The sequence below is a fragment of the Colossoma macropomum genome, unplaced genomic scaffold, assembly GCF_904425465.1.
Source record: "Colossoma macropomum unplaced genomic scaffold, Colossoma_macropomum, whole genome shotgun sequence".
Taxonomy (NCBI): Eukaryota; Metazoa; Chordata; class Actinopteri; order Characiformes; family Serrasalmidae; genus Colossoma; species Colossoma macropomum.
This window is the reverse complement of record NW_023494791.1, coordinates 17,653,443-17,673,294: the sequence shown is the minus strand read 5'-3', so window position 1 is coordinate 17,673,294 and position 19,852 is coordinate 17,653,443. Positions and strand designations below refer to the sequence as shown.

General features: G+C 37.8%; 2 protein-coding genes across 4 annotated transcripts in view; one reads left to right on the top strand and one right to left on the bottom strand.

Moving 5' to 3' along the window:
- Window positions 1-1,820: 1,820 nt before the first annotated feature.
- Window positions 1,821-18,474, top strand: ppifa (peptidylprolyl isomerase Fa). Of its 3 annotated transcripts, XM_036574182.1 has the most exons (7): window positions 1,821-2,081; window positions 2,356-2,386; window positions 2,483-2,571; window positions 3,312-3,408; window positions 4,010-4,085; window positions 4,203-4,383; window positions 18,256-18,474. In XM_036574182.1, exons 1-6 carry the CDS (start codon window positions 1,941-1,943, stop codon window positions 4,336-4,338), a joined length of 570 nt encoding a protein of 189 aa, XP_036430075.1. In that variant the 5' UTR covers window positions 1,821-1,940; the 3' UTR covers window positions 4,339-4,383; window positions 18,256-18,474. The 3 variants fall into 3 exon arrangements, with proteins under 3 accessions (XP_036430075.1, XP_036430074.1, XP_036430076.1); XM_036574181.1 differs by lacking the exon at window positions 18,256-18,474 and having other exon boundaries at window positions 4,203-4,835; XM_036574183.1 differs by lacking the exon at window positions 18,256-18,474 and having other exon boundaries at window positions 2,023-2,081; window positions 2,334-2,386; window positions 4,203-4,838.
- The window catches only part of zcchc24 (zinc finger, CCHC domain containing 24), a 41,763-nt gene continuing 27,924 nt past the window's right edge, over window positions 6,014-19,852 (bottom strand). Inside the window, exons 3-4 of the mRNA XM_036574180.1 lie at window positions 12,259-12,423; window positions 6,014-10,448 (exon numbers count right to left, since the gene is read on the bottom strand). Of these exons, the coding sequence (XP_036430073.1) occupies window positions 10,335-10,448; window positions 12,259-12,423 (279 nt within the window). The 3' untranslated portion in view covers window positions 6,014-10,334. The remainder of the gene's footprint in view (window positions 10,449-12,258; window positions 12,424-19,852) is intronic.

Sequence of the window (19,852 nt, the reverse complement as noted above, 5' to 3'; positions counted from 1 at the left end):
CCCTTTCAAGTAACGTGTATCAGAAATTACAATGCATTATTTTACAATGCATTTCTACAGTACTGTAACACATTTATGTTCTGTTTCCATTTAACAGTTTACATGTTCGAGTGAGACATGGTTTCAAAGAGTGTCTCTGAGCTATCTGAGTGTTTTAATGGAAGATAGGTGAGGGTGGTGAGAAGGAGAGAGAGGTGAAACATGATAATATTGGTCATTACTATTTTCCCCTGTCCGCTGGTACACAGTGACATAGTCAAAACTCATTTGCAAAGGAAAAGTCCATATATATATATATATGTATATACATACATATGTGCATGTATTTCAATATACTAACACATACTGGCATATATTTGAATATTAAAAAATGGTGCAGCTTAATATACTTTAAAATATCACATATATTGCACATATAATGACTGGAAACTTCATAAAGTACACCTCTTTGTTTCTAAACTTTTTGCTGTCCAAAAAATGTCTCCATTTTTTTCATTTTTTATTTTTGTACATAATTTGAACAGCAGCTGTCAGTTACATTGTGTGAAAATTTAATGAAAAATGGACCCATAAAATGGTCCAAAATTACTTTGAAAGAGTCTCTTTACATCAACTTATATTCGAAGTATGCTTATTTATTTAGTTAGTTAGTTAGTTAGTTATTTTAGACAGCGACAACCAGTGAAGGGTTTCCATCATAAAAAGCACAGAGCAGCACACATGTAAAGGTGGTTTTATAATGACTCCTTGAAAGGCGTTCAAATCTGTACCCATAAAAAGTCGACAGATGACAAACTGCCCCTTAAACATCACTGGGTGCTGTTAACAGTTCCCTTTAGTGGATTTAGCTACACTTTCTATTCACTGGCTATTCTGCCTTGACTAGAGCAGGCTGAGCAGGTAGCAGAAAGCTAACCAGCTAAAAGGCTAATGCTACAATAACTAAAGACAGACTTCAAGTTTAAGCCTCAAATAAAGAGTTATTTAAACACCAAGACATAAATAAAGTAAAGAATATCACTTACATACCTGTTGCGAACTTAAAATGCCTGTATTAAAACTACGGCTGACATCAAAATCCAATATTGAGCAGAGCTAGCCCCACTTGTCTGATGCTAACATACCATGGTTACCTTAGCATTATCGTAGCACTGATTAAAAAATAGATTTCTGCATCAGACATCGCTGCATATTGGCATTGCTTCATGGTTTTCTGCCTGTGTCTGGCTCTCACTGTAAGCACATTTGAAAAATTTTAATGAAATTACTTTACTAGCCTTAGTAATTCGTGTAGGCTATTACGCTAAAGTATCATCTGACTAAAGCGTTTCTCTTACGCAGGTTTCTGCTGCGGACAGATCAATTAACTACAAAAGTATTCAATAAAGATTATTTAGGATTATTTATATTTGTCTTTATTCCTGCGTTTCTATCACTTTAGAAATAAAATGTGTTTTCCAGTAACACCAGTTGTTATCCTTTTCAAAAACTCTTTGTTGCCAAAATTACAAATAGATATTCAGCATTTTGGAATGACATCATCATACATTTTTCTTCCATGTAGGATCTCGACTTTTTTCCGGTGGGCAAAGTTCACACTGAGATTAAATATTACATCAAAACAAGAATTTGGTCTTTTAAATTAAATTGTATCATACATATGTGCTTAATATGACCAGGGACGTGAAATAACAAAGTAGAAACGCTTTTTTGATCTCAGGTTGACTTTATAACAACACCTTCTGTTCTCACAGCGTTTAATTGCTGAGCCTGTAACACAACCGGCCACACAGGGGCGCTGTTGGTTTTCCTTCAGCTCTGAGGAAACAGCGGGGTCAGATGGCGGCTATGGCTGCGTCTGGTACACGCACACATTTCACCTTGGTCACTTTAACACAGCTCAGTTGTTCCCTGCTTGTTTTTAAACCAGTCGTGCCGCAATGTTGCAAATGAAAAATCGTTTAAGATATTGCTCAGTCGCTATTGCTGCGAACAGACTTCTCTCAGGACCCCCTAAAAACCCGGTCGTGTTCTTGGACGTCGCAGCTGACGGCGAGTTTATTGGAAGAATCGCAATCGAAGTAAGAATCCAAAAAGATCAGCATGAGCACAGATAGACCTTAAAGTCCTCTATATCATCTAATTTATATGTACTTTAATATCATTAGATGCAGCCCAGTATTGCAACTAGTAGCGAGGTTAGCTAAGTTGGCTCTAACGTTAACTGTTAGATTTCAATGACATGCCCTTCGTTTACTAACGTTACGTTGTGAAGTTTTAATTGTTTGTCTCATTGTAATCTGTGTATGATATATAAATTTACTGAATCACAGAACTCCTCTTTTTAAACTGCAGCTAAATGCAGATGTTGTTCCCAAAACAGCAGGTAAGTCCATAAAGTCCATATGTGATTTATGGAACCTCATTATTACTTAAAACTAAACTGAAAAACGAACAATGACTGACTTGTTTTGTCTTTCAGAGAATTTCAGGGCCCTCTGTACAGGAGAGCACGGGTTTGGCTATAAAGGCTCGGTTTTCCATAGAATAATTCCTGAATTTATGTGTCAGGTATCTATTAACTATTAATATTATAACAGGTGTTTCATTTCAGTACATACTACCTGTCTGATATTTTCATTGGAGAAAAAAAAACAGAAAAGCTACAGAAACCAGTTAAACTACATTCAGTGAGAGGAAACAGGTTAATGTGCATTTTGTTACTTATATATTTCCAGTCTTCAAATTTACATTCTTTTGACTTTGTACTTAGAAATATGGAAAAAAAAACTGTATTCATAACCATATATGCACATAACCATAAATACAATGGACATTTATACTGTATACATTGGAAATATATTAAATAACAAACAAAAGTGAATGTGCCTCACTGTACAGACCAAATAGATCAGAGGTCAACATTATTATCCACAACAGGCTGATGTGGCTTCCAATCACTTGGTCTCAGTCTGTGAACAACTGATTAGTTATATGAGGTGTACTTTTTGGCTTGGTTGGAATGAAAACCTGCCGCCAGACCAGCTCTTTTTGATAGGATCAGCGACACAGCAAATCACGTTTGTTAACCTGTAGAATCAAATCATATAATATTGCCTCTGTCTGTCAAATTGCATGAAGATTGCATGAAAATGCATGCACTCCTGCATGCACACCTCAACTTTCTCTGCAGTCAACATGGCAAACAACAGTGTAATGTGTTATATACATATTGTTTATCCCTAATTCACGTCTGCTTCTATATGAACTGTACTTGCCATCCGAGGATGACTGATGTTATCCGTTCACAGGGTGGAGATTTCACAAATCATAATGGCACTGGTGGAAAATCTATTTATGGGAAGACATTCAAAGATGAGAATTTCAAGTTGAAACACACTGGACCAGGTGACGTAATGCTAGCTACTCCCAGACTATTGACGTAATTGCTGCAGCAAAGCTACGTCAGCTCAGCCCTTTGGGATTATGGTTCCCAGTTTTCTATACTGGTTATGAGCACATGGGAAGACTTGTGTATATGGTGCTTTCACTTCTGCATAAGACCACTAGGTGGTGGCACGGCCCACAGCAGTGAGGAGCCGAGATTTTGTAATCCACAAACGAATGACCTACTTTCAGAGCAAGTCAACATCAATGTATCATAGTGCATTTTTGGTGCCAGGGGGTTCCTAAACCAACAAACCCTCTTGATAGATTGATATGGCCAAATAGTGTCGGGTTGTGTAATACTGGCCTGGATGTAATTATAGTCGAGAACCATAACTTAACCGATCCAGATGTGTGCCCTCATGCAGCGCTGCAGTCTGCTGTGGTGTTTTGGGTTCTCTGCTTTTCTTTACATTCAGCTCTTTGTTGTGGAGCTTTTCATTATGAAGTGGCCACTAAATCATATTACATTTACTGAACTGTACAAACTGACATAAAAAGTCACATCTTAGTAATCCATTGCAAACTGAGACCTGATGTTTGTTCATCTTGGTCTTCACAGGTGTGCTATCAATGGCAAACTCTGGACCAAACACCAATGGATCTCAGTTTTTCATCTGCACTGCAAAAACAGAATGGTATGCATATAGGGCCATCATAGTGAAGCGATCACCACTGCTGTTTTTATGAGGTTTTGGTGGTTAACCATAGTGTAATGTAGGTCTAACAAATCATGTCAATTCTTTCTGTCTCAGGCTTGATGGCAAACATGTTGTGTTTGGTCATGTAAAAGAGGGCATGGAGACTGTAACTGTAATGGAGTCCTACGGTTTGCATGACGGAGGAACAGTTAAGAAGATTGTCATCACAGACTGTGGGGAGCTTAAATAATGCAATACAGAGCAGACTGTTCTTTTGTTAATCTACAAACAAAAGGTAAATGATTTAATGGTTAATGCAGGTTAATTTAAGGGTTAATACAGCTTTTCAGCACAGTTGCATGCGGAAAAAATGTTTGTCTTAATTCAAGTAAATATTACTAACCTATGGGCCTTTAACACTCTTTGTGGAAGTATATTTTAGTGTTTTATGCTTACTAAGTAAGTACTTTGCCCTGCATGGTATATCTAACTCGTGCTGAGGACAAACACATAAACTTTTATATGCATTTTTTTTGGATGGGAAAATAAGATGCAAGCTGTATATAGTTTGTATACCTTTGAGACCTCTGTAAGGAAATTCCAGGAGGTATTTGGAATAAACTAAATTGTATATGAGACTAGTTGTGACATGTGGAATTTCTTTGAGGATATTTGCATCCTGTACCCATGGTTTTCATTTTTAATGGCCAAAAGGCTGTTTTCCAGATGAGGTCTACACCATGATGAGGTCTCTCTCTCTCTCTCTCTCTCTCTCTCTCTCGCTCTCTCTCTCTCGCTCTCTCTCTCTCTCGCTCTCTCTCTCTCAGCACAGACCTACAAAATATACTTTCACATGATTCATTGTTGGTGTACGGTGGATTTTCACAATACAGCACTGACTTTGGAATCATGTCCTCGCCATCATTTCTGAAATGTTCGTTTGGTTTTCTTCCATGTTTTTTAACATTTCCTGAGATTGATGCCAAATCTTTTTTTAGACAAGCCTTCCCGTCCTTTAGAAGAGGATGTGACATCATACCTGTGACCATGAAACCTCTCCACTTTCAGTACAGATAAGCTTATTTTGTACAGCATGCAGGCCAACATCACCATCACAATAGTGGCCAACCAGTGTTCACTTCACAGACACTAGAACTGCGAAGTTAGAATGGAGCTGGAGGTAGAGGTGTAGCTTATCACAGTAATGCTTTATGAAAGTAAATTATGAACCTTTGTGGAAAAACAGTCCTCGCTCTTAAATGAAACCATATGCGGGCTGAGGTCACAACGTTTGTTTGACTTCTCCGATTACAGAGTTGCCATAGAGACCCTCTCGTTCCCGTTCTGTTTAAGTCTGCATTGTTGTAACAAACTTCATATAATTTGGGCCTCCACCCTCTTGTGAAGTTTTAGTGATTTGGAATATGTAGCCCAATTACGGAAACTTGGCTCCGGGAGGAAAGGCACTTCCATTGCCAAGGTCTAACGTTCTTGTGTAGCACTCACATGTTTACAATCATTACAAGCAATTAGACGAATGGTGAAAAAAAAAAAAGATACATCTGTCTTTTTCACTGTGTGCTGTATGGTAAAGATAAAATGAATGTGCTTTAGTGATGTGTGCTTGAAGATCTAAAGGAAAATCTCTTCCTCAGCATTTTCGGAGATATAAGAACCTGATGTCAAAATGACAGCCATTCCTGAGGCTTTAAACTTGGATCTCTATTACACAAGCATCACTCCCTAGGACCATATCTAAGTAATTAATCAGGACCATACTGCCTCCCAAGTGGAAGATCTGAGATGGCAAAAGTTTCCCAAAACTCGAAGCATATGTTGAAATTTTGAAACACCTATGGCTTTAACAGAAAAGACAGAAACGCTGCTGTTTAATATAAAGACAATGAAAGAAGAGAAAGAAACAATTTAGTTTCAAAGTTTTAATCCAACAAACCCCTAAAAGCACAAAGTATTCGGTTTTCCTAACTAATAAGGCACATATCGGAATGCCGTTTCATGGACGTGGAGCAACAGAGTTGTTCTCTTTTTAATTTTCTAGTACAGTCTTTTATCAACTCCTCTCTGTTGCTCTGTCCAATTCAATATGATCTCAAATATGTTACAGACATTACGAACAAGAACATAAACATGAGTATCTAACGTCACAAGAGAGATTCATCAATACATTCAGTAAATATGTATTAATTGGTATACCCTAGTAGTGAATAAAGGCATTTAATTGTAACAATCAGTTATTAGTGAGGTGAACTCTATGAAAGACTTTTTTTAACCGAGACATTACATGAACTAATATTAAATAATACATTGCACAAAAGTATACTTCTTAAATCAGTTAAACCACATGCACATGCAAACTCAGCTACAGTTCTTTGTCTCACACGATTTTTAAAGTATATCTTAATTTCCAAAACATATTTTAGAATCATCATTTGCCTTGGCAGTAACTGGTGACATTGAAAAGCTCACAGTTTGATACAGTTTGACTTACAGTGGTGTGAGTCAGTCTTTGACATTAAACGTTTGCTGTTACAACATTATTGCTTTCCTAGAACTGCTATTCCTAACATTTGTGCTATTCAGCAGACACATATGGTGATTTTTTTCCCCCAGAGGCATATTAAAGCACTTGTAATGGGTAAAGTTAATGTATATACTGGTAAAATCTAAAATAACAAAACACAAATAAAATGGCTTGTAAGGGCATAATAATTATGTACCAACCAATAATATTCTAGTAGACATCAATATTTCCTTCATAGTGTAGTTCTGTTGCATTTTATACAAAAAAAGAAGAAACCTTAGAAAGACCTTCCATAAATATTTCTGTAGGATACAACCTAAGATCATTGTAAAACAAGGTAAAAACTCCCAGCTCATCTCAGCAATCTGCCCTTTTTCGCATAAACAATTTTAATATTGCATCACAACATTTCAAAATAGCTAACTTGCAAATGATGGCCGTCGAATATATACACAAAACGAACATAAAATTGTATCTTTGAAAGGGAAAAAAAAATCGCATCCGATTTCAAATTGAAAAAAATTTCAACATCTATACTGGTTTCCAAAATACACATATCTTTCATAGAAAATAAGTTTACACTGAAAGTGAGCTATAAAAGTCAAGTATATGTAATTCAAGACAAACACATGCACGAAAGCACTGTATAAGCACTGTATTGTAAATGCATGTACACTTTATCACTACCTCCAATCGCTCCAGCCTAGGAGCCGCACTAGCACATCACAGGGCTTACGCTAAAACACCTCCAAAGATGAGCAGAGAAAGCTAACAAGTATTTATCTCAGCTGTTCTTCTTTTAAATATTAGAAAATAGCAGAGCTCCTCAATAACAACACTATTCTAGTCTGAAAGAGTGCATAAAAGTAGATAATCACTATGTTACTACTTTGTAAGGAACCAGAAAACAAGCGTAAATGAAGGAATCTAGCAGTATAAGCAGTATAGCTTTTTTCTTTCTCACTCTTAAGGCAACAAACAATTAATTCAGTTGATCCCAGTGATGTAGCGAAACAGTTTTGTGTTAAGCTTTTAAGAATCAACAGCGGTTACACTTGAAGCCATTGCTTTTTACTGAGAAAAACAGCCTCTGGCTGATCTCCTGCAACGGTGTTAATCAAAACACCGAAGGACTCCTTCCATCCTAAAAGAGGCTGGAAGTGAAGCTTGGCATGTATCAATGTGTGCACAGAGGAGCTATTAGCAACAACAGGCCACATAAAGCTATATTTATTGAGTAATGAGGGAGCTCTACTAAAAGGCTAACACTCACGAAAGAGGATGACCTGTTTTGCAGAGAGCCATTTTTTTGCGAGACTGATCTCATTTATATCTCACTGCTGATTCCACAGCAACAGGCTATAGTCTGATTTAATTTACCATCAGGAAATCAAACCTAATGCACCCACAACCCCTAATGCAGGGAGGGAAATATTAGTTGGTTCTCTGTTTTCAGTGCTAATGGGTTCGTTACATTGCCGCCCCATCAATTCACATCTTAGACCAGCATGAGACGCTACCTACCAAAAACCCCAACGTTTCACATCATCATCATCATCATCATCATCATCACCTAAAGCATGTTGGACTTATCCCTTCAGGCATGGTTTGCCTCTGAGAGCATCATACAGTCTGCCTCCACAAATCAGAAAAATACAATTTCAGACAACATAAAATATATGAGGTTATGACTTTCAACGTTTAGTAAACAATTATACACACTCTATATACCAAAAAATGTGTTTTACTTTATATGTACATCTAGGCTTAAAACATTGACAAGACAATATTCTTCTCTCAGTAACTTCTGCCAGAAAATGCTTACAAATGTGTCTACAAATGTCCTTCGTTATACAAAATAAAGCTACACTTAATGTTATAAAATATTAAATGCTCTTTAGTGATCACAGTCACGTGACCAATTAGTACTGCAATTAAACTGTGTAAGAGCAAATCTTTCAGACCAAAAGGTAAACTACTGTATATCCTTCAATAATCTTTATATCATGCGAATAATTGCTTTATATCCTTCCTCCATGATAAAATCTCTACACTATACTACACTCTTCACATACTTCCACCAATGTCCTGTATCCTATGGCCAAACGTTACCAAAACCACATCTTGTCAGACCTTTCGAAAGACTTTTCAATGTAACATACTTTGTCCTTTGCTCCTTTTCAGCCAAATGTTACCTCCCCTCCTCCCAGTTAGGGCATTCTTCCCTAAAAATCACAGCTTTGATGGGATTAAATCCACCATTTGTCAGTAACGTTGTAACTCAGAAATCTACATAAACAGCAAAGCTTTTATACAGCTGTGATGTGAAAAATCTTAATCTTTCATGGAGAAGAAATATTCTTTTTGTGACATCACAAAGATATATAACATCTCTAAATACTCTATAAATACCAACATACAGCCATATAAATCCAAAGGAATTGTTTAGACCGAGAAATCTGACATTAAATATTCCTCTCAGAGCAGGGAAGGCTGCTTTTTAGCGCATAATAGAAATAAATGCTTTTAGATCCACTAATAAATGCTACTCATGCACAATAAAGATCAAGCACTCAAGCTATTTTAAGATTAGGCCAATGTAGAATTGCATAGATACACATAGGCCAGGAGCCTGCCTTTAGCAGGCCTTAAACATCATGTCATCTAAAGTATAGCGGCACACGTATTAGAAATAATGTACGGAGAAGAAGACAAAAATATATAATTCCAATGCCGATTTTATCCTGAGGCAAATAAGGGTGTTTGTTCCAGCTGGCTGTGGTCTCGTAGTCTTTTGATGGACTCAAATCTGTTGTACTGTCATCCAATAGGCTACTGCTCAGTAAAATGACAAAGACTGTTGCATAAGCTGTTGACATACTGCACTGTTGCCAACAAAATGAATATGATAACTTCCAGACTTACTTTTAGCCAGCTGTAGCCTTGTCTAAGGTTATCTAGCACGCAGATTATATGCATGTCAAACACACACATACACACAAATATATATATATGTGTGCGTATATGTACACATACACACACACATACACACACACACGTATGTCAAAAGTAGGAACTTGATATTGCTGAATTACATACAAGACAGTTCTATCCTACAGTAGTTTCTAATGGCAAGAGGTGGGGTTAGACATTACCTGTGCAAACAAACACAGGCAGAAATATCCCAGTTTAGTTCAATCAATTGCACGGATATAAAAACAATACAAATAAATATGCAACATAAAAGCTAGGGATGACAAGTACAATATCCCTTGTTAATTCACAGTTAAAATGGTGTGCTGTTGCCCCAAAGAACACTGCAAGGCACACTACAGGCCCTGTCTGAATGAACTAATAATACCTTTACCACTCAGCACATCCACATAGTTCACTTGGCAGGGAAAATGAAGATAGAGTCTGTAAACACGCAGTCAAAAGCACAATGTTGAGGTCAGCCATTGTGCCCGGTATGGATATCAATACTGTCAGTGACATACTTCTAAACACATAATAGTCAATTATACACACAAAACAAATACATGTGTTTTTATGCTGTTGATACACAAGGCCATATTAGAATTAGCAATATTTACAATAATATTTTGGCACATCTTGCTTTTTTTTCATGGAGCACTTGGTGGGTATGACAGAGGGGAAGGGGCAAAGGGACAGGAAGGCAGGAGTGGGCAGGGACCTGCTGGTCCTTATTGCACGCGGCGGCAGTAGTAGCCCAGGACTTTGCACTTCTCGCACAGGTGCTGCGGGTGCTCCTTGCTCTGGTCAGAGACGTCCAGGCCATCGGGCTTCTCCAGAGGACGCTGCGGGAATGGAATAATTTGTTATTAGTACTCAGACCATATAAAAAAAACATGGCCTTTAGTTTGTATTTCAGTTTGGACATTTAGGCTCACCACAACATATGCTTTGCCACAATACTTGACTAAGGCTGAGAACGTTTATGATGAGGCCTTTAAGGCTGATATTATTGAAGATCATGTGAGTTCAGAGCTCAAACCACAGTCTGGCTCCAGCAGCAGGGTGTGTCAAACATTTGTTTAGGACTAGTATCAGATATATACTCTGATCTCTGTAATGCTATGAAAAAAGTGTTTCAAAGCTATTGGAAATGCTTTTAGGATTCCATCTCTCTGGTATGCTTATTCCTACAAGACTTCAAACCAGCGTGACAATCGAGGTGGTGAATCTTTTTCTTGGAAATTATGCAAAAGACCCAGAGAATGGGTGTGAGAGCCAGCACTTTTTGGCTGTTGATCACAAACAATACCTCCACAATCATTTGTTTTCCCACCCACTGTTGTTGCAGGATCTTTTTACGATCCTGTTATTCTTTCCAGTGTGTCTCAGCTGTACTTTATGAAATACGGAAAACTAGGTTAACACGGGCCATTGGGAGGAGACAATGTAGCATTAGGCTGGAGTGTTTACTCAAGAGCGAAGGGCTTTGTGAATGATAATATTAGGGAATATCGGATACCTCAGTGGATTAAGCATTTGGCCGATGTGCTCAATAACTGGAATTAATTCCTGCCAAGCAACAGAAAAGCTTAGTCAAGCAGGAACCTTTGGGGGGACTTTGTGTTGTACCTCTGCTTCTTGTCTGCTCATACTGTAAAGATGTCAGCCATGCTCCCAGAGCAAGGCGTTAAATTGGAGATTGCTGAAAACAGGGCTTACAGCAGTTACCCCTCTAATGCTCTTAGAGTGAGTTTCTGGCACAGGTCTGGCTATTTGACTTGATAGCATGGCAAAGGCCACTGCTGAGACACAATCACTTCATCAACCAACAGGAAGTATTGGGGACGTATACAGCTTTCCAGCATGGGAAAACTAATAAAACCATACGCATATACAGTACATTTTATACGATTGCTTAGGTTGCAGGAACAGGAGTCAGCTGCACATCCATAGAGACTCTTTGATATCCACAGGAGTGTACTACACATCTCAAATGCTGACTGGGGGGAAATATGTTAAGTGGGTGATGCTGAAAAGGCAAAGAATTTGCCTGCAAGAGAAGAGCTAACCACAACACACTCATGGAAAAGAGCATGCTTTTCCCACCAGCTGCCTCCAAACAAATGATGGTTTCTCATGAATTATAAAGCCACATTTGATGACAATTAGTGTAATGAATGTTTCCCTCTTTGCACTACATTTACCCTTTCATCTGATCCATCCGAGGTGCACGGAACTGAGACTAAACTTAACAGTAAGCCTTTAGTGAGAGATTCATGTAATGCTTCTGTAACGCTTCTTACGCTTGCATGAGCGCGTCTAGAGCATTTCTGTTCTTAGTCATACCGAGTCCGTCTGTTGCCTTGCGTATGTGTATTTCCTGGAAAAGGAAACACACGGCTCAGGCAGTATTTTGGTTAGGAGGACGCCTGGGTTCAAGAATCGAGTTTCAAGGGTAAGCCCATGGGGCTTCATCCACCACAAAAATTCCTCCAAAGAATACACTGCCTATGTGTACATTACACAAGTAAGCTTATGGCTGAACAATAGAATAACACAAACATATAAATTTGATTATGAACTTGCACAATATATACAGAACTAGAACAGGATGCTCCAGTGTACTAAAATGTACTAAATTCTATATTGTACCTGTTTGTGAGGATACACGTTGATGTGACACTTGATACATTCCTGCCCCATGTTGGCCCAGGAGTTTCCACTCATCCACTTCCTTTTGCATTTGGGGCATTTGTACTCTCCGAAGCATCTCTTCTTCCCTTGATAGGGTGTCAGTCCTTCACCCTTGGGTCGGGCCTGAAATGGCATAACGGATACAGTTAGGCAAGCCTGTCGCTAAAATCTGCAAGCAATCAAGTCATCAAGCTGTACTGATCAACAGTGGATGTGAAAGTAAGCCTGGACTGAAGCACTGCCCGCAGTGGAAGAATTTATGTCACCTGATCCTGTCCTCCCTCAACGAATTAATATCACCTGTGCTCTTGGCAGGGTGCAGTTACAATCAAATAAGACTTGTCTAACAAGTTGCAAGCTCTCATAACTACAGCCCTCTGTTTTCTTCCTCCAGGCCAGTCCATATGCTTCAACACCAAGGTAATTTTTTGAATACTGCCTGAGAGAAAATGATAAACAGCAAAGCCAGGCTAGGACTGATTTTAAGGTCTGTAAGTAAGCCTCTACAAATAATGCATTGTATTTCTCTGTGTTTAGATTTGTAACCATCAAATGAGAAGATGTACAAACTTTGCTTTATGAACAGTCAAGGCTTCGTTGGCATTGGAAGCATGTTTCATTTGCACTAAGGGGCTTTTTAACACAAATTAATTCTCAAACAGGCTTAGGCGTGGGTTCTGCATGGTGAGTCAATGCTGGCTTCAATATCTAGGCTACAATAACTGTGAAAGGGAAAACTACAAAAAAAGGGGATTTTCCCTTGTGTGTCACAAACAAGAGTTTTATGTCACCATCATGGTAGATCTCTAAGTTCGAAGAAAGTCCAAAACAAACAAATTTAGGAAACATCTCGAGGTGATTAAGCCCTGTCAAGTCTGATATAACTCAACAAGAAAACATGATTAAGTCCATTGAAAAACTAGTATTCTCTAAAACTGGTTAGAGTTATGTTACAGTAATTTAAATAGAGCTAGTAAAGTTCTCCTGCTGTTACCACAGTGTTTATCTCACCACTAACTTGTGCTAACCTGGACTACATACAATGAATACTACAGCAATACTGTCAGAAAAAAATTGATGCAAGGCTCTTTACATTCCAAACAACCAGTCAAATTTGAGTGTTATGAATGAGGAATCTCAAAGATTTAAATACTTTAAGTGCAAATAAGGCTTTACAGATGTGGTGTGGTCTCAGCATGTGTTCTGGTCAGAAAGTTCAACATGTGTGCATCATTATGTTTCCTATCAATCACTGTTTCAAAAAAGAGACTTGGAAAGTGGGAGCAAGACTGAGAGAGAGTCAGAAAGAGAACGTGACAGGCGGAGAGAGAGAGAAAGTGGCAAAATTGCTCATAGGCAGAAAATATTTCACATCCCCAGTCCTTCTAAACATGTGTGGCTTTTCAGTCAGGTGAAAAAAGAGGTCTTCTGAGGCCTTGGTTTACCCATGCAAAATCTATCATATCAAAGTTCCTGTCCCTGGGGTTTGTGCCTCATTGTTGATGGGGAATGAAGCCTAAAGCTGGCTCCAGATTGCAGCGGGGATGAGCGGGGTGGATATGTAACTTTGGTCCCGCATGACTAATGAGTGGTGAAATCATCAGCATCTGCTCCAGTGTGTGTAAAGAGCCAGCTACATGCGTCACGACACACATGCTGCATGCGATAGGCTCTCCTCCCCAACCTTAAACAATATGACTCAACCACTGTCAACAAACCTTCTTCCTAGTTGACGGCAGCTGGAAACCATGACATCTGAGCTTTTTGCTGGCTATGTTTCTAAACTTCAGAAATGGACTGACGCAAGGCCGTGCTAGCGGCTGCGCCACTAGTCCACTTTAGGACTGGTGTGGGTGGAGAGCTCTCGGATTGGGAAAATAATAAAACCCATAGCACAACTGACTCCATTTGATTCATAGTTTCCATTGTTGAGCTTCATTAAGCATTAGGTGTATCTCCCCCTTAATAGAATGAATATATACTAAAAACTCTGGTCAATGTCTTATGTAATGTCCTGCAGCATTTCCGTACCATAAAGTAGTAAATAGTAAATAATGCAACCCAGCTTGGATGAGAAGATGCTGACAGGCTAACAGTTGCTTATGTGGGATGCACTTATTTTGGCCAAAGTAAAATTCTTTATTATCAAATGTCAAGATGCACTCCCAAGTCCAGCACATTGATATAACAATGTCTGATATAGCAGTGTGCTGCAGCAGCATCTAGACACAGTCAGCTTTAATCACAGAATTTCTTGGTCCTTATAGAAAGAGTTTTTCTGCACACTGAAATATTATCTGTTTTATTGAAAAACAATGTTTAATAAACGGTAATTGAAGAGGTTAAACTCAAGCATAGTGTTTCATCTTTGGTGTTGTATCAACGAGTTAAACCAGCCAGTGCTCCCCCCTTCTCGCAAACATAAGCAGTCAACTTCCTGTAGCATTCTTCAAGCCCTAATATTCTAAACAGCATTTAGTACTGCCGGTTTAATAAACTATTAACACTATTCTAATACATTTACATAGAAATATATACCTAATGATTCTTTGGCCCAGTATAAAACATTCAGATGCACATTCTTCTGATATGAATTAACTGACTGCATACTCCTTATCATACAATAGCACTTTATGAAAACAAATGTGTAGAGAACGTAAAACTTAGTGCGTTCACATGTAAAGTCACCGTATTTTGTAAAAACAATTCTGTGCCATCATATACCTTTAAAGGGTTCACCACCCACCCTATAAACCCTAGGGGTTGTGTAATGATATGTACAATATGGCCTGGCCTTATGGCTTTAACAATGAGTGGCCTTCTAACAGGATATAGGCTCATGTAAATAGCAGTAAAACAGAAAGAAAAGTTTTTCTTTCCTCCTTTTTCTTACAATAATGGATATCTGATGTAACAACATATTAAGATTGTAAACTCTAAGGATCCGTCATCGGGTTCAAATCTACGTTCCTCACTATTATCACTACATGCCTTACATATTAGTTTCACAGTAGTTACGGAATATCTAAAGTTTTTTGACCATCTCTGCATTATTACATTGTTAAGATGTAAACAAAGACATTCAGAGCGGTTTAATGTGGTTTGTACTTCATTCTAGAGAAACTTACCAAATCAGAAACTTTTAGAGGAACCAGACGTCTGAAGCATTTTGTTCCTCTAAAGACCCCTCACAAAGTTTTCTACTTCGCAGAGAGGTACATGCAGGGCATTTTAAGGCAAAACTGACTCCATAGAAAACTTATTTTTTTGTGATTCATCACTACTTTACCATTATCAACATTACATATCGCTGGCATACAAAAAATCATATATATTTTTTCCAAAACAGCAATTTTGCAGGAAAATGCAAAAACACTCTTAACTTTTAATTTAAATGAATGTAAAAAACATTTTGCAGCATTTCTATTGGTCCAAGAAGTTTTCACATGATGTGTTTAAATTCTGTAGAAAAAATAGAGATACTTTTTTTGGACAGCAACAGTATAAAAAACTCAGAAAGCACATGCACATTTACTGTTTTTTCTGATAGTAAATAAAATAACTACATTAGCATTGTAGACATTGTGACCCCTGGTCTCTATCACCACCATAAAGAAATCTGATAGGTTTCTCTACAATGCACCATTTCACATGAAACCACTCTGAATGACTTTACATCTCAACCACTGAATTATGCAGGAATAAAAAAATCAGAATTGGTGGAATTCCCCTTTGAGTTTGATAACTGAATAAGACTAAAGCGTAAGTGTTTAAGAGCTATGTGGCTTCCAATAGGCATGACCAGACATGACTATTTAGGTTTTCTTAAGTTAGTGTTTCACTCTGGCAGATGTCTAACCAGCAGTACTGGAAAATTCACAACTCTGTCTAATCACATTGCTAAGAATCTGAGTCGCTGTGAAAAAAGCCTCTATCTATGCAGCAGCACTCTGCAGCATGCCCTGGGCCTCTGCCAGAAGACACACATGATATTCTGTTTACAGCAGCTTGACCTATTTTGGTTGTGTTTTTAATAGATTTCAGACTAATTGAGTGTGGGAGAGGCCTGGTGTGATCGGCATGATGAGACACTGGACCTGTTAAATGAGGAAAGTTTTAAACTCAGAACCCGAATTAGTGACACACTGCAGCAAAGCACAAGAACACATTCATCAGACAGTTACTTATTATGAGCAATAAAACACACACCCATAAAAAAAATAAAAACTACCCTTGGATAATATAAATGAAATAGCTCTGGTAAAAATTGTCATTTTAAATGTAAATGACTTTATTCAGTCTGGTTTTGTCTAAATAAAATCTGTCTTTACAAATGACTAAGTAGGGAAATATCCTGGTCATTTCAATCCAATTAGTCAGACAAAAACACCAAATTTTGTGCTCTTGAACTCATGAACTCGCATTCATTGTTTTATTGTTATTTTGGCAGTTTTGTCACAAAAAAATATTACGACCATCTGAAGCACAACAGAACAGTCTGTTTTCCACAGGCAACAATTTAAAATGAAATGGGCCTTTTCAGAACATACTTCACTAGAAAACACCACAAAGACTGAATTACAGACTGATACCAGGGCCTCTGCACTTTAGTTGCACAGTTGTTTACATAGTTTTACCCAGTGCATCGTTGTAAAAGCAGAGTGACCACTTCAGCCAGAATCTCAGAGAGCTTAAATAGACAGCAAGCTCAACGAAGTAGTCTTGGCCTGCTGGTCAAATGAAAACAGTGCTTAAAGAAATACAGGCAGTCGATAATTGCAGTTCTGGATAAAGAGCTTCTGTTTGCTGTATCACATCTAGTTTGTTTGCGTGTGTGTCAATGTTTGTTTCTGTGTCAGCAAGCATTAAAGGGCCCATATCCTACATTTCTGCTATTTTTTTTCCTGAGGTCAATGTATGGTGTTTGTGTAGGAGGTGGGGTCATGTTCCAAACTCTCTTTCTCGCTTAGATTTAAAAAGCCAGTTTTTATTGTTATATTTCTGAGACTGATATATCAGCGTTGTTCAAAAAAAAAAAAGAAAGAAAACTCTTTTCTTTTTTATTTTTGTATATCATTTCAACATTGTAGCCATCTTTTATATTGTGTGAAAATTTCATGAGAAATAAACCAGGAGAAATGCTATAGAATTACTTACTTCTAATAATAAAATATCTTTACATTATCTTGCATTAAAAGCTAAAAATGCTTTGCCTTCTTCTGTAAAGTTACCGTTTTGGAGATAAATGTGTTTTTTGGACAGAGATTATAGGTAAATAACCTTTGATCTGATTGCGTGCTTGTTCAAGAATCAGTCCAGGCTAAAACACTCCTCATAACTTCCTCATAACAAGTGAATGGGTGGAGCTAAACAGCTGTAGGCTGAATAGGCAGATAGTAAATGCATTCATTTTTTGTGACATCACTAAAACACTAAATTTAAAACAGGCTGTTTTTGTAGCCTAGTTTCCAAATATGGAATGTATGGATCAGGGAGTAAATGTACGTTTTGAAATTTTACTAAGTATGTCCAACTCTTTTTTCAAAAAAGTGAGGAAAATTTAGTTTTCCAGCCCTTTAAAATAACAAGGAGGTTGTTTTGAGAGGATGACATCCACCTCTAGGACAGGCCTATTCTGAGCTACAGAGTCTAGGCAAGACTGCCACATTTCAAATACACTTTCGTTTAAACACAAGCGCACAAACACATAAAAGACGTTGACTAAGACTAATCTGATGGACCAAACAGAGTCACTTTGTCTTTCTCTCATGTAGTCAGAGCACTTCAGCTTTCTCTGCGGCAAACTGCCGAAATAACAGCAAAAGCGCTCAGGAGCTCTGCAGCGATGGCTGCTCAGGACATTAGAGATGTGTATCCAGTGACCGTAAGCCGCTGGAGAGGTAAGAGAGGGAACTGAATTTGAGCACCACTAACCCCCCTCCCCTCTCCCTCCAGCTGTGTTCCCTAAGGAGAGTGAAGGGGGCTGGGATCCAGCAGCAGAGCCAACCTCCCTGCAACAGGACAAATACCACAGCACGGCAGTCATCGCTCGCAGCTGGAGAGGGCCCTCCAATCAAGCCCTACAGGACTGAAAGTGGGGGGAGGAAATCAGAAGCAGATGGGTTCCACACTGGTATAACATGAGAAAACACTAAACCCCCTCGTAAAACCACTGATCTGCTTTGAATTAGGCCTGTAGGTTAGCAAACGAAGGCCGGAGGAAAGTGCTAACCTGAAACATTCACTGTGAGCACAATCGATTCAGTGTATTATCATTGGAAGAGATCTGTCGGATGATTGATACGTCTCTGGATCAAATGGCGAAGGAATGTTGGGTGTAAAGGGAAAAAAGGAGCTATATCAATCAATACCAACCCTCCGCCCTTCTACACCCCCCCCCCAAAAAAAACTAAAACGTTTTAACTTTTTTTAAAACTTATAATTGCTTTTATTTAGCATCCTCTTTGATGAATGCATGCAGACAATGATGAACAAACTATATGCTGGAAAGCTTAGACACAATGGGGAGTGTATCTGTTAGCATGTTGTGATATGTTAAAAAATAATGTATAACAGCAGTCAGTTAAAAATAGAGATTTGTTCATAATTACTCAATTACTTTTCATAATAACTCAAATATGTGATTACAAATAAGTCACAACTGAGTTTTACCTTCTCTGTAAGTCGGCAAATATTTGGTTGTCAAATTGTATGATGATAATGTATAGCATTGTGCAAAAGTCCTAAGCAGCCAAGAAAAATACTTACCTTCCCAGTAAGTGTGTTTTGCCTATAGAACACTATATAAAATTAGAAAAAATCAAATAAACATAAATACTGCAAAAAGTAACACGACTTTGTGTTTTAGAAAGTTATTAATACTATTAATACTATTACTAATTAGAGGAAGGTCCACTGCAGTCGTTGCATAGATTTGTTAAATTCCATCAGCAGTATATCTGATTTAATTTAATGAAGGATTGATTGGCTGAAGCAGGTGTTGGATGGTAACTGTAAATACTTGACTTTCTCAAGGAGAGCTTTGGACATTGTTAAGATAGCATGAATCAAATCACAATGTACTGTCTTTTTTATTTTTATTCATTCTTTTATCAGTGCTTTTTTGAACAAATAAATACTACCTAGATGCCCACAACATGTGCACAATACTATATATGTAAAATTCTCTGACTGGTCCCTCTTACAGCAGCGAACAGAGCCTGATGGACACATTTATTTATGTTCCATTTGTGTCAGATACACTGAAAAGGTGTTCTTAGTTTACCTAATTCAATTGTATAGATTGACATAAAATACATCAACACAACTGATGTCTTTCAGTTTATTTCTTTTGGCAATAACTGTCTTGATGTATTTTACTTCTTTTAAATTACACACATACAAAGCACTGTTTTTACCAGTGTCGTAATTTAAATTAAGCATAAAATACTTGATCAATTAGCACACTAATCAATAGATTAAACGATTGACAGGTGAGGTTTTGTTCCAATAGCAGCAATATGTGTGTATATATATATATTTTATATATATA

Coding starts and splice junctions, on each gene's coding strand:
- ppifa (XM_036574182.1), top strand. CDS start 1,941: ATGTTGCAAATGAAAAATCGTTTAAGATATTGCTCAGTCGCTATTGCT. Junction 2,572..3,311: donor TTCCTGAATTTATGTGTCAG/GTATCTATTAAC, acceptor ATCCGTTCACAG/GGTGGAGATTTCACAAATCA. Junction 4,086..4,202: donor TGCACTGCAAAAACAGAATG/GTATGCATATAG, acceptor TTTCTGTCTCAG/GCTTGATGGCAAACATGTTG.